This window comes from Geotrypetes seraphini, chromosome 2 (assembly GCF_902459505.1).
Source record: "Geotrypetes seraphini chromosome 2, aGeoSer1.1, whole genome shotgun sequence".
Classification (NCBI taxonomy): Eukaryota; Metazoa; Chordata; class Amphibia; order Gymnophiona; family Dermophiidae; genus Geotrypetes; species Geotrypetes seraphini.
The window spans coordinates 290,723,465-290,739,023 of NC_047085.1; the positions used below are offsets into that span (position 1 = coordinate 290,723,465).

The window sequence follows — 15,559 nt, forward strand, 5'->3', positions numbered from 1 at the left end:
TTGGGATTGGGCGATTCGCCACAACATCTTCCTCAAAGCTGTCTACATTCAGGGGGTGGACAATGCCTTGACGGACAACTTGAGTTGTCTTCTACAGCCTCACGAATAGACTCTCCATTCCACGCCCCTTCATCACATCTTCTCCCTGTGGGGAACATCTCAGATAGACCTCTTTGCAGCTCCCTAGAATTTCAAACTGCCTCAGTTCTGCTCCAGGATCTATACTCCTCATCGTCTCGAGGCAGATGCTTTTCTTCTGGACTGGGGGAATCTCTTTCTGTATGCGTTTCCTCCGTTTCCTCTCATTCAAAAGACTCTGGTCAAGCTCAAGTCCGACCGGACCACCATGATTCTGATTGCTCCTCGTTGGCCCAGGCAACCTTGGTACTCCCTCCTTCTGCAACTCAGCCGCAGGGAGCCCTTCCTTCTACCAGTGTTTCCATCTCTGCTTACGCAGCATCAGGGATCTCTGCTTCATCCCAACCTGCAGTTGCTACACCTGACAGCTTGGTTTCTCTCAGCGTAACTCCCCTTCAGTTTTCACCAGCTGTGCGGGATGTTTTGGAAGCTTCAAGGAAGCCTGCTACTAGAATATGCTATTCCCAGAAATGGACTAGATTCTCTACTTGGTATTTTTCTCAGCACAAGGAGCCTCAACATGCCCCCTTGTCCTCTGATTTGGACTATCTTTTGCACCTGTCTCAATCTGGCCTCAAGTCTACATCGATCAGAGTCCATCGGGCAGAAGTGAGGCCAATGAGAAGCACCACTTTCCAAGTGAGAAATTTTAGAGGAGCCTTGTTAAGAGGTTCAAATGGAGGCTTCATAAGTTGAGAAAGAACAACATTGAGGTCCCAAACCACAGACCAGACATTGAAGAACAGTAATCATATTCTTACAACACATGTCACCGACAAAACCAAATGATTCCTCAATAGGGTGGAACATTTTTTAAAAAAATTGTAACTTCTGATTTAAGATGTTCTCATATATTCATGTTGCTGACAGTCCAATCCTATTATGCTTTAATATTAACTAGAAAATTGTAAGGTATGAATCCTGGACTTAAATTTCTTTGTAATATGTTTTTGTTCAAGTACTGGAAAAACCAAAGAAACACTGTGGAAACACAATGTTCCTGATATGGACTTTATTAAAATATCAACATAGCAATCCACATAGAAAACTTTCAGGACCCAGTCCTCTGGGATCGTTGGACCCACCACGGTCCGTGTTTCGACTCAATGTCTTCCTCAGAGGTCCTATGAGTAATAGTGTAACAATGTAGTAATGTGTATGATTCAAAACAATATCTGTGTTTGTGAAACTAGAGGTCCATGTGAAAACATTCCAAAATGTGATATATAACAGAAACTCTGTGAATATGCGAGTGACTGGCGATATGTGAGACATGAAGAGATTTGTTTAGGTACTGAGCACCATTAGTGGTAATCTTTATTTATTTATTTTTTTAAATTAACCATAATAATAATGCCCAGTTTTTCTTTGTGTAGGTCGTATCTACAAGTGCTTGTTTACTGGCTCTGTGAGCTCACTACTGACACTGCCACTAGATATGCTATCAACGTAAGTGTTGACCAACTTGGTTACAATAATAATCCACAGTAAGCATCAAAGAAATAACTTGCTCATCAGGCCAGGTTACTCCACCTTTGTATACTGCAGCTCTCATTCCAGTTTATACCTTGCTGTTTGTTTCTCTTAAGTTTTCTTCCAGCTATAGAAGAAGCCAAGCAATTGATATCACAGTTGCTGTTAATGTTGTTGCACATGGATAGTGCTAGAGCGGTGTATCGCAAACTGTGTGCCGCCTGAGATTTCAGGTATGCCGCAACACACTGGCGAGGGGGAGAGTCATCCGCGTCAGCTGACTGCCTACAGGATGTGCTCCATATCTCCCCTCCTCCCGGAACCCTCCACTGAAGCGGCCAGATGGGCTTCCGTGCATGCGCGGATGTCGATGCAATGACATCACACGTGTATGATGTCATTATGTTTACAACCGCACACTTCCAAGTGTTTTCCGGACGGGGTACTGTGTTTAGTGTGCCACCAGCCGGAAAGTTTGCAACACACTGCTAGAGACATAAAATAGATATTAATTTTATTGAGCAGTATATCAAATAAAAGATAACCTATAAAAATGTAATTTCCTATGTCAGGAAATTTTTTTTTTTTAACTCAGAACTGAATTCTTTACCATAACTCCTTGTGTCCTTGACTAATAGAAGTCAGATCATTTGTAGAAGCTCATGGTAAATTTGGTCAATTTAAAAGGAAAATAATTGGTGTAAAATAGTGACATCTCTAGATAAAAAAAATTGTCATGATAATCCCTGATAAATGAAGAATGTTATTTCAGAACTTGTATTCTGTGAGGTCATAGATGGGTGAAATTATTGGAGCGTGTTTATGAGAAACTCTCCCCTAGCTTAGAACTAAAGCTTTTGGCTTTGCTGTGCCTATGCCCCAGTTCTTGTACAAGCCTACTTTATTCTGGGACTAGTGGGCTATTTCAATCTACCCGCTAGGACTTTGTTGTAGAGAATGACACAGGGAAAAAATTTGTCCCTGTCTCTGTCCCGTCCCTGCAAGTTTGGTCCCTGTCCCATCCCCGTGAGCTCGGTCCCCATCTCCGCCCCATCCCTGCAAACCATCTTATCCCATCTGCACCAGCCTCAAATAGTTTTATACTGAACTTATTTTATTAAAGTATAAAAAGAAACAGTATTCTGTACAGTTGTCATTTTATAAATCAAAGTTCTGGCTGCCCAACTAGAGGAAGAGATCTTCAGCTTTGTTTATAAATGTTTATCAACACAACTACAATACTATTTTATCCTAAAGCAAAAAAAAAAGAAAAGAAAGAAAAATATTATTATTATTATTTTTTTAACCTTTGTTGTCTGGTTTCTGCTTTCCTTATCTTCTCGTCATTCTATTTCTTCTTTCCACTCTCTGCCTTTTCCATATGGCATCTGCTCTGTTTCTATGCCTCTACCAGAAACTGTCCACCTTTTCCTTCCATCTCTCCCTCCACCCCTCCCACCCCATATTGGTCTGGCACCTATCTTCTTCCCTCCGTTTCCCCCATAGTCTAGCATCTCTGTCTTCTTCCCTTCTATCTTTCCTTCCCTCCCCCAGGTGGTTTTTAGCATCTTTCTCCTCATTTCCTCCTCTCAGATCTGGAATCTGTTTCCCCAATCCAGCATGTGCTCTTTTTTTTCTTTATCTTCTCCTTCTATCTAGTATGTACTCACTTCTCTCTCTCCTCTCCACTTCCCTTCAGCGTCTGTTCCACTCTCTCCCCTCCCCACTTTCCTTCATGGTCTTCTCCCCTCTCTCTCCTATCCACTAACATGGAGTGTCTGCTCCTCCCTCCCCTCCTCCTCTCTCTCTACTTCCTCCCAGCGTGTTCCCCTCTCTCTCTCTCCTACCCACTTCCATGTGTGCGTTGCCTCACTTATCACCCCTCGTGATTGCATGGTCCAGCAGCCCCCTCCCTCCCTCCTGCTTTGGCAGGTAACAGTCACCGTGTCATTCTCTACTTTGTAGGAAACCTCAAATTTCAGAGACTTAAAACCCCTCCCTCTCATATCTCATCATTGTCACTGGTTCTGTAAACATTAGTCTTTCTTCCTACAAGCCAGACTGTAAGAGCTTGTCTTTTCTGCTCTTGTTTTATTTTATGTAATTTCAGTCTTTGCGTTTGCGGTATTCGCCCTCGTGCTGGGAAGTTTCCCTGCGGGGATAGCACAGCTCCGACTGCAGGAGATCACATACCATTGGGAAAAGTATGTTTATCAACACAACTACAATACTACTTTATCCTAAAGCAAAAAAGAAAAAGAAAAATAATTTTTTTTATTTTTTTTTTTACTTTGTTGTCTGGTTTCTGCTTTCCTTATCTTCTCGTCATTCCCTGCTTGTCAGTAAGCCCTTTGGACACCCTGCACATCAGACCGGTGCTCAGGGGACCGTTCCCTTGGGAGCTAGCTCACCCCAGGTTCGTCCGCTAGTTGGTGAAGCGCAGGCTGCGTGGTTCTATGGGGGCACCTGGGATCAGAGCCAGACTACGTTCCTTCACCAGACATGCTGTGCAGCGTGTCTGAGGGTGGCAGTCGGGCAGGTGGGGCAGTCAGAAAATTCAAAGTTCCAGCAAGTTGAGGCAGAGGATCTACCTGTGAGCTGTTTTTGCTCCATCTGCAGTGTTTCCCTGTCAGCACTTTCTGTAAGTACCAGCTAATACACTCCTCCTTCAATATTCGTGGGGGTTAGGGGCAGAGCCAGCCCGTGAATATTGAAAATTCTCAAATAACTTTAGGGCCGACTACGACGGGAACTCACGGCAGCCATTTTGGATGAGTGATCTGCACGGGGCAGGAGCATAGGAAGATCGCTCATGCCCTGAAAGACCGCTAGACCACCAGGTAAGGTCTAGGGAGGTCTGGGAGGCGGGAGGGAGGTGGGGGTGATTCCAGTTTTTGGAAATCATGAATAATCAAAATTGTGAGTCCTAAAAGTGTAAATCATTAGGCGGAAATGTAGTTTGAATCAGAGATTTTGGGGGTCTTTCAAAAGGGGTTTTTAGGTGTTTCCCCCACCCCTAAAATCTCTGTTTTCGAGGGTTCTCTGTGGTTTACCTGCATTATTTTTAGTCCAAAAAGACCTTCAGTGGCGTTGGATTTTTCCAGATTTGATTTTATAGTTATTTTTTATTCATGCCATCTTCATTTTTGAAAGAAAACCACCTAGATGAGCTTCCCAGGGCAGAATGTCATGGATTCATGCCTCATTTGTGGTGGATGGCTGTTGGATGTGCAGCCGTATTCCATGTGTGCTGCAGCCTGCGAGGTGTGAGAGACTTGCTCAGATTTGGTGCCTTCGACCTCTGTGGAGGGTCTTGTAATGCCTTCTGTCCTGACACCCGTGAAAATGGTATTTGTGGGGTGGGGGGGGGGGGGCTTGGGGAGTGCACAGGTGACACTATGGCGAAATGCAAGCATGTCTTGGGGAATAAACCTGGTAAATCCTCCCAGCAGTCCCCTACTGGAGCGCAGGGGGTTGACTCCCGCTGTAGAGGATAGGCTTTCCCCGGATTATTAGGCATAATTGTGAGACACCCCCCCCCAAAACCATCTCTACCTCTCCCCCTTCTGCCGGCCTCCATGCCGGGCACAGGAACCCTTGCGACTGTGGTCCAGGGTCTTTTCTCTTGCCTGCCCCAGGGGGTGCCAGCAGGAACACAGATAGTGCGTGCAGTTGCACTGGATTCAATTTCCATACCTCTGCTTTTGCAGGAGGGCATCACGACTGCTGCAGCTGTGGCAGATCTGGTGGTTCTCCAGGATTCGGATCACTGCAGAGCCCCTGATTTGAGGGAGGATCCCACTGTGCGCAGATTTTTCAAGTACACACTTATTGTGGATTTGATCTCTGAATCCCTGTAGACATTAAATAACTATGGTGAATTTAGGAAAAACCTAAAGACATACCTGTTCTTGAAATACCTAGGTAGCGGATCTGCACAATCTCCCATCTCAATCTCCCCATTACAACTGTTCCCTTAAACAGGTAGCCACTATTCTTCAATTATGTAAGTTCTACTCAATTTGTAGCATCTTTCTAATCATTGTAAACCGCATTGAACTTCATGGTCCTGCGGTATATAAACTGTTGTTGTTATTATTATTATTATTAAAGCTGCAGTTTGAGCTACCTGTCGCTGCAGAATGTTTCCTCATGAATAACTGGAGGCCATAGTCCTCTTTTCTTGATCATCCTGACCTCATTTGGATTCATATGGACATTGAAGAGACTCCTGAGGGTCCCCTGTGCTGTGATCTCCGTGGAGCAGCTTTATTTCCTGGCGGATGCCTTTCCCGAAGGTGGGTTCCTCGGTGGTGCAGGTCAACAGGTGCACTTATCTCCCCAGTGTGGATTTGGCCTTAAGTGTCTGTCTGATTTGATGTCTGCTGATGTTAAGGTGGCATCTGCCTCTTCTTTGTGACTCGGGTATGCCATTCCAAGCTGTGCCATAATCCTGACACTTTGTATGACATAATCCTGAGCTTTATATGACATTTTGAAAATCTTTGCTAAGCTTTCCACCTATTCAATTTCAGCTTGCAGGATGCTCTGGATCCGGCAGTGGTCTGGCAATTCTTCTAAAGCAACTGTAAGCCAGATGCTCTTTTAAGGCAGTGTTTCTCAACTTCTTCAAGCCAAGTAACCCTAAGCCTAACAAATACCAACCAAGTACCCCCACCCAAGCTTCACCCCTGACCCCACACCCATAATAATAGTACTGTAATGCAATTTCTTCCATCCATTTTGCATATACACACAATATAATCTTATTAAATGGTAACCACAAAATTAAAAAAACACAAAGCACACTGTTTGCAGAGAAAATGTTAATTATTTATATTTGGGGTTTTTTTTCAAAGAGATCAAGGCAAATGACTTTAAAATATGCAATGTCACCTCGGTAACAACTATAGAAAAATAGACAAATATAGTGCAAAATATAGACAGCAGATATAAATTCTCAAAACTGACACATTTTGATCAGTAAATTGAAAATAAAATCATTTTTCCTACCTTTGTTGTCTGGTAATTTCATGAGTCTATGGTTGCACTTCCTTCTGACTGTGCATCGAATATTTCTTTCTGCTTCCTGCAAGCTTCCTCTCCTCCAGACCTCATTCCATTCCCCAACAAACATCTCTGTCCCTCCATGAGTCCAACTTTTCATTCTCTCTCCTCTGCCCCCATTGGCAACGTTCCCCCCCCTCTATCTCACTGTCCATCTGTCTTGAGAGATCCAGGCATCTCTTATTGAAAATTCTCTTATCAGCTATTGAAATTCAATCTCTCTCACTTCATTATAAAGAGATTTAACTAATCAGAATAGGTCTTAATGTCCATTTACATCTAGCTATTATATATTGTCCACCCAAACTGTCCACTGAAGTGTGGGATAAAGTTTATCTAACATTGGTTCAACTGGCACTACAATATCCAAATTTGATGATAATTGGTGATTTTAACATACATTGTGATATCTTGACTGATAGTCAAACATCCTAGTTTAACCAGTTTTTGAGTGATTATAGTTTTAAACAATGGATAGATCGACCAACGCATACAGCAGGTCATATTTTAGACTTGGTAGTTACCAAGTCTGAAGCAAATATTTATTTAACTAAATTTACTTACTCAGAGTTGTCATGGACGGATCATAAAATGATTTCCTTTTCTATGATTATAGACGATCTATTACAATTAAAGGAGATAAAACAGTCAGGGTTCTTTACACGTAATATTAAAAAAATAGACCTCATGTCCATTACTCCTATTTGTGCAGCTTTTCCTATTATTTTGGTGATATGTCCCTAGAACAGCAGACTCGGGTGTGGAGTTCCATAACACTTAGGGCTCCTTTTACTAAGGTGCGCTAGTGTTTTAAGCGCACACTAAAGATTAGCACATGCTAACCCTGCGCTACACGAAAAATACTAACGCAAGCTCTATGGAAGTGTTAGCATGTAGCGCGCGCTAAAACCGCTAGCGCACCTTAGTAAAAGGAGCTCTTAGTAAACTAAATCGAATTGCTCCCCTAGTAGAAATTAAAAATCCTAGTCCTAGACACAATAGTTGGTATAATGAAGAATAAGAGGATATAAAAGACAATTATGGCATGGTGAACAACAATGGCGAAAATATAAGACAGGGGCTTTGAGAGAACAATTAAAACAGGAAAAACGATTCTATAATAAGAAATTAAAGGAAATTTAAAAAAAATTATTTAATGAACTAATTCGATCTAGTGAACGTGATACTAAAAAATTATATTCCATCTTTTATTCATTGACGAGTAGTGAAAATTCTAACCTATCTAAAATGATGCCTTCCCCAGATGTTCTGGGAGAATTTTTTGAAAAGAAAATTCTAGATTTGAGACAATCATTGACTCCGCCACTCTTAAATAGCCAAAATTTGGGAATAGAGGAGATTTCTAATATACTAGGTTTTAGATTCGGATCATTTAATAGTTGTTCATTAACAGCTATCTCTAAACTCACTTTGAAAATTAAAAAGACATGTATACTTCATGGCCCAATATCACTCTCATGGGTGAAAATGGACAGACATGGACTTCTGCAACTTATATTGATTATGATGAACCAAAGTTTGGACCAAAGTTTGGATACAGGGATCTATTTATCCAGAGTGTTGGAAACATTCTTTTATAACTCCAGTGATTAAATCAACAAAATTAGAGCTAACAAATCAAAATAATTTTCACCCAATTTCAAACTTATGCCTCCCTGGTAAAATAATGGAGCAATTTGTTTTGCATCAACTTGTGGAATTTATATAGAAAAAACAAATGTGTTTCATCCAAGGCAGGCGGGATTTCGTGCAGGACATAATACTGAAACTTTGGTCTGTTGTTTCCTTAGTGAAACATTGGAAATGTTAGATAATGGACATTATCCCTTTGCTATTTCATTGGATTTGGCTGCTGCTTTTGATCTTGTGGACCATGATTTAATGGTAAAAAGGTTGTAATCAGTAGGGTTATCATCCAGTGTTTTGAATTGGTTTGCATCTTTTTTACATAATTGGATATATTCAGTAAAAGGAAAGACATCTACTTCTAAAAAATATCAGCTGTCTTGTGGAGTTCCCCAAGGATCTGCTCTATCTCCTATATTATTTAATATCTTTTTAGCACCGCTTATTTCTTTGATTCAGAAGATGGGCTTTATAGTATATTGTTATGCTGATGATATTTTATTGGTTGCTAAAATTGATCCAATTCGTTTAGATCTGAATCCCCTGAAAGAAGGACTCATAGTAATTGCCCAATGGCTAGCTGACCATAAACTAGTCCTGAGTATTGAGAAATGTGTGTCTTGTTGGATTACAGGACATTACTTACAACTGAATTTGGAAGTTGAAATTTTTGGAAAGAACATCACATTGGTGTAAAATTTCAGATATCTGGGAATTTGGGTTGATTATCAACTGACCTTTGAAAAACAAGTATCAGATGTTATAAAAAGGGAATTCTATACATTAAGGGCCTTGAGCATAAGAGGATTATTCCAGGAGAAATATCTACGCACCCTTTTCCATGCTTTAATAATTTCAAAATTGGATTATTGCAATATTGTATACCTGGGGACCTCAAATAGGAATCTCAAAAGATTACAAACCCTACAGAATACTGCAATAGAATCCAATTTAAAGCTTTATTTCTTGTGCATAGAGTTTTTTACTCTCTACAGCTTGCTTATCTACATTCATATTTGATTCCTTATTCGCCATTAAGAACTATGAGATCTATTCGGGATAATAGAATGGTAATACCCTCTGTTCATAGAGCTAAATGAGAGTCTACTCAAAATAAAGCATTCTATTTTGCAGCTCCAAATTTATGGAATCATATGCCAAGAGAGCTGAGACTAGAGGCAAATCAGAAATTTTTCAAAATTATGTTAAAAACAGTATTTTTTTAAAGAAGCATTTGGACAAGATTTAAATCAATCTGATATTACTCATATATTCTGAATGTTCTAGACCTTAAGTTAGCAGTCTTGGGAAATTTTAAAGCTTAATGGTAATTAGATGATTTTATTTAGGAGTGAATGTTTTTTGTAAGAGTGAATGTTCCTTAGTATGGCTGTTTATATGGATTAGATTTATATTATCTAATAACGGAGTTCCTTTTTATATTTGTTTTATTTTTATTTTATTTTTATTATGTTTTCTAAACCGCTTGGATCAGTAACATGAATGAGCGGTATAACAAGTTTAATAAACCATAAACCACCCTCTCTACTGCCACATCCAACATTTCTCCCTATCTCATTCCCCCATGTGCAGCATTTTTCACCACTGCCCACCAGCCTTATGTTCATTTCTCCTTCTATCACCCCTCTCCAGCACCATGCCACATCTCTCCCTCTATCACTATGTCCAACATTCCTCCACCTTACATCCCCTATCCCTCTGTTCCCTCTCCACCACCATATCCAACATTTCTCCCTTTAATCCTTCTGTTCCCCATGCATCTCTACCTCACTCCTCTCTCTGACCAATTTTCCTTTCTTCCTTTCCCCATGTGCACCATATCTTTCCCTCTCACATACTCATGCCCAACAATTTTCCCTTTCAATTCCCTCCCTCGTGTCCTAAGTCATGCCCCCTCTCTTCCTTTTATGTCCTAAGTTCATGCTAACCTTCCTGCCTTCCAACCTTTGTCCCAAAGTCATGCCTCTTCCATGTCCCAACGTGCTCCTCTCCTTCTCCCTTTGTCCCACGCTCATGCCCTCTCTCTCACTTGCTCGCAGGACTGCATTCGCTTCTTTCATGGCCACCAGATGGACTCCTCCTTCCTGCCTTCACTTGTTTGCAGGCAGATGCGGGCAGTGGCTGTTGCACGCTGCATCCCAAGCTTTCCCTTGGACATCAGCTCTGACATTGGAGAGAAGGCTTCCGGGTCAGCCACTGCAACTTGCAAAGAGCCGCTGCTGTGTTCCTGCAACAAGAGCCTGGAAGGAGGTAAATGGGATTCCCTGCTGACCCAGAAGGCTTTCCTCTGATATCAGCTCTGACATTGTAGGGAAGCCTTCCGGGTCAGCTTCAGCAGAGGAGGAAGGGCAGGAATTAAGGCATGGGATTCCCGGTGGCTTCATTCAGCAGAAGGGGGTGGGCACTGGTGGCCATTAAGAAGGAAGCGGGAGGCAGGAGAACCACACAGTGCGTACCCCTAACAAGCGGCTCGTGTACCCTTAAGGGTACGTGCACCGTGTGTTGAGAAACACTGGTTTAAGGGACCGCTGTTGTTCGACCAGAGTCTGGATGACCTTATGGCCAGTGTGCAGGATTGCAGGCCTAAGCTGCTGCCTGTGAATAGTTCCGCCCTTCCAAGAGTTCAGGACATTCTAATTTTTGTTCCTTCAGGCGTTCTCATCTATATTCGGACTGTTCCACGGGACAAACAGTCCTCTTTTTCCAGACTGTGCTTTGGCAGGTCTCGATGTTAGTTGTCCACGGGGAGTCGACCAGAGGCTTCTGCAAAAGAAATAGTTCTGATGCTAGGCCGGTGTCTCCTCACCCACACATCAGGGGGAAGTTGTTGGGTGGTGTGTTTTGTTTTTGTTTTTTTTGGCAGAATGGCAGGCCATTACCTCCTGGAGGTTCTCAGGGATGGCTACAAACTGGAGTTTCTCTGTCCTCTGACAGTGTTTTCTGCATTCACCTGCGGGCCGCCTTGAGAAGGTGGTTCAGGTGCAGGCCACAATCCACAAAATTTCTGGATATTGCAGCCATAGAGCCTGTACCAGTGTGAGAGTTGGGCTCTGGGAGATACTCAATATACTTCATCGTTCCAAAGGAAGAATCCGCTGATTGTATATAGACCTGATTCTGGACCTCAAGGTGGTCAATGCGGCGCTGAAAGTGCCCCGCTTCTGCACGGAGATGGTGTGCTCAGTGATAGCATTTGTGGTGCCAGGGGAGTTCCTAGTCTTCCTGGATCTCATGGAGGTAAATCTTCACATTCCCATTTTCCTGGACCACCGGAAATATCTGCGGTTCCACGTCTTGGGGCAACATTTCCAGTTTGTGGGGATGCCCTTTGGTAACGGCACCCTGGACCTTCACCAAAGTGATGGTGGTGGTGGCTGTTCATCTTTGCATCCTGGATGTCCTGGTTCATCCGTATCTGGATGACCAGTTTATCAGAGCTCCCTCACTGCCCATGGGGCATCAGGCTGTTCATCAGGTGGTACAGTTGCTGCAGCGCTTGTGCTAGGTGATCAACTTCAGGAAGTATCACTTCGAGCCAACACAGGATTTGGAATACCTGGGAGTTTGATTTCACACGGGGACAGAACAAAGAGTTCCTGCCTGTGTCCCATCAGTAGAAGCTTGAACAGGTGGTCAGAGACCTTCTGGTTACTCCAGTCCTGATGGCATGGAAGTACCTCCAGGTTCTGGGGGCCATAGTATCAATGATCTGTGTTGTCCCTTGGGCCAGAGCCCATCTGCATCCGCTGCAAGATACTCTGCTTTCACGTTGGAATCCCCAGCGTGACCTGTTACATGCACCCCTACCCTGGACAACTGTGGCGAGGAACAGTCTTGCATGATGGTCGCGACCCTTCTCGTTTTCCAGGGTCCTTCCCCTCCAGATCTTAGTTTGGGTGATTCTGTCTACAGATGCGAGTCTCAAAGGCTGGGGAGCGGTGTGTATGACCATCCTTGTTCAGGTCAGTGGAGCCCTCAGAGCGCAAGTGGTCAGTCAATTGCCTGGAGCTTCGGAATATTCGGCTGGCTTTTATCCACTTTGAGGATTATTTCCGTCATCAAGCTGTCCATGTCTTCTCGGACAGTGCCATGGCAGGAGTGCATGAGGAGTCCCTCCCTGAGCGTGGAGGCTCAGCTTCTCTTCTAATGGGTGGAGAGACACCTTGTGGCGCTGTCAGCGGCGCACATGGCAGGAGTAGACAACGTCCAAGCAGATTTTCTCTATCGTCTGACAACGGGACCCTGGAAAATGGTTCCTGTCTCAAAGAGCATTCGATTGCATAGTATCTTAGTGAGGTGCCCCATGTTTGACCTAATGGTGACTGCAGCCCAAAAGAAATCTGATCGATTCTTTAGTCAGTCATCGAGAGGCTGACTGTGAAGGCCTGGACACTCTGGTTCAGCCCTGGCCACGGGAAGATCTTCTCTATGTCTTCCCTCTATGGCCCATGATGGGGTGTCTGTTGAGGTGGATAGCGACCCACGAGGGTCCGGTGATTTTGGTTGCACTCGATTGGCCAAGGTGACCATGGTATGCAGACTTGGTTCAGCTCCAGCAGGATTGGGGGCTCCGACTACCTTCTCATATAGGGTCTGATTGCGATGCAGAATCCGGACTGCTTTGGTCTTACGGCATGGCTTTTCATCATGCGTCCTTGACTGGCCAGGGCTATTCTTTGGCGGTGGTAGAGAATGACACGGTGACAAAATTCATCACCGTTCCCGTCCCCGCGAATAACCGCGGGAAACTATCTTCATGTCATTCTTTAAGGAGAGAGGGAAGAATCAGAGTATGAATGGGCACAACCACTGACCCGCAAGCTTTGCTTTGAAGAATGCTGGTGTAGAAGGTCCGAGGTTGAAATAGACACTAGAAAATGACATGGGATTATTTCCCGTGGTTATCCGCGGGGACGGGAACGGTGATGAATTTTGTCACCGTGTCATTCTCTAGGCGGTGGTTGATACATTGCTTCACAACAAACGGAAGTCCACAGGAGCGGCCTATGCAAAGGCTTGGAGTTGTTGCCTTATCTAGTGCACCCTGAGTCGGGTGGACCCATCTATACAATCGATTCCTCATGCCCTGGAGTTTCTGCAGGATGGTATGATGAAGGGCCTAGCAGTAGCTTCGCTCCAGGTGCAGACTGCTTCTTTTTCGTTTATGGCCCTTCCTCTTTGCATGGCTCATCGACATCTCATCCGCAGTCATGATAAAACAACTACAAACAGTACAAAACACAGCCCTGAGACTGATTTATTAGCTGAAGAAATACGACCATATCACCGCCGCATACCTCGACTCACATTGGCTCCCAATACAAGCAAGTATACAATTCTGATTTTATTGTCTACTATTTAAAGCAATCAATGGAGACAGCCCAGCCTACTTGAACAACCGCCTTATCCAAACTGACAGAACTAGGCAAAGGAAAACCCAAACACCATTCATGCACCCCCCAATCAAAAGCGTCAAACACAAAAAAATGTGCGATAGCCTACTGGCCACGCAGGCCGCGAAACTTGACCACCAATTATCCAATCTACTGATGACAATACCAGACTACAAAACCTTCAGAAAAGAAATTAAAACCCTACTATTCAAGAAATCCATCAAGAAAAACTAACTCCACAGGAAGTATCTTAATCTCCCAAAGTAAACTGCTCAACTATGTAATCTCTTCTGGAATTGTCCAGATAACCTCTAATGTAATCCGCTTTGAACTGCAAGGTAATGGTGGAATAAAAGTCAGTAATGTAATGTAATGTGGCTTGTTTCCTGTGGGGTGCTCTGAGACTTGAGCCTCTGTTGTGCCTACCCTGTCACACTTGGAATATTACTCTGGTTCTACGCTCTTTGGCTCATCTGCTATATTAGCCTTTGGAGTAGGCGTCCTTTATGGATCTTACGATCAAGACAGTCTTCCTGGTGGCTGTTACCTCATCCCGTAGAGTTTTGGAGCTTCAGTCTCTCTCCTGCTAGGATCCTTTTGTGTGTATTGCACTATTACTTTCTTTCTTCCAAAAGCGGTTTCCACTTTTCATGTGAATTGGGAAGTCCAACTTCCTGCTTTTGCTTCTTGTGGTTCAAGGGCAAGGACCGGGTGTTGCAGTCCTTGGATGTGCAGGTTTTTGTTGCTGTATCTGGAAGTCACCAGTGAGTTTCTTCTCTCCGACCACCTGTTTGTTCTAGCGGTTCCTGCCTGCAAGGGTAGGCCTGCTTCTAAGGCCACTATTTCCAGGTTGATCCAGACTGCCATTTCCGTGGTTTATGTGGCGGCCGGAAAGAAGTCCCTCATCACATTGTGGGCTCATTCTACCAGAGGTGTTTTGTATTTTTGGGACGAGTCATTGGCAGCTCCTCTGAATGAGATTTTGCAGGGTCGCTACCTGTTCTTGTCTGCATCTCTTCACCAAGTTTTACAGGATCAATTTGACAACCAAGCAGGATGCTGCTTTTGGTGCCTCTATTTTGGCAGCGGGCTCATCAGTTCCACTGTTTTTTTCAGGACTGCTCTGTTATGTCATAAGAACATAAGAAGCCTTACTGGGTCAGACCAATGGTCTATCAAGCTCAGTAGCCCGTTCTCACTTTGGCCAATCCAGGTCACCAGTACCTGGTCAAAACCCAAGAAGTAGCAATATTCCATGCTACCAATACAGGGCAAGCAGTGGCTTCCCCTATGTCTTTCTCAATAACAGACTATGGACTTTTCCTTCAGGAACTTGTCCAAACCTTTCTTAAAACCAGCTATGCTATCTGCTCTTACCACATCCTCTGGCAACGCGTTCCAGAGCTTAACTATTCTCTGAGTGAAAAAAAATTTCCTCCTATTGGTTTTAAAAGTATTTCCCTGTAACTTCGAGTGTCCCCCTAGTCCTTGTAATTTTTGACGGAGTGAAAAATCGATCCACTTGTACCCATTCTACTCCACTCAGGATTTTGTAGATTTCAATCATATCTCCCTTCAGCCGTCTCTTTTCCAAGCTGAAAAGCCCTAACCGTTTTAGTGTTTCCTCATATGAGAGGAGTTCCATCCCCTTAACCATCTTGGTCTCTCTTCTTTGAATGTTTTCTAGCGCGACTATATCTTTCTTGAGATAAGGAGACCAGAGTTGAACGCAATACTCCAAACGAGGTCGCACCATGGAGCAACAGGGGCATTATGACAATCTTAGTCTTGTTAACCATCCCTTTTTTAATAATTCCCAG

At 43.5% G+C, this 15,559-nt stretch overlaps 1 protein-coding gene across 3 annotated transcripts in view; it reads left to right on the plus strand.

Moving 5' to 3' along the window:
* MARCHF6 (membrane associated ring-CH-type finger 6) overlaps positions 1-15,559 on the plus strand; it is a 590,605-nt gene that overhangs the window by 115,588 nt on the left and 459,458 nt on the right. For all 3 annotated transcript variants that reach the window (XM_033929823.1, XM_033929822.1, XM_033929821.1), the window contains exon 5: positions 1,515-1,587. In XM_033929823.1, coding sequence (XP_033785714.1) covers positions 1,515-1,587 — 73 coding nt within the window. The remainder of the gene's footprint in view (positions 1-1,514; positions 1,588-15,559) is intronic.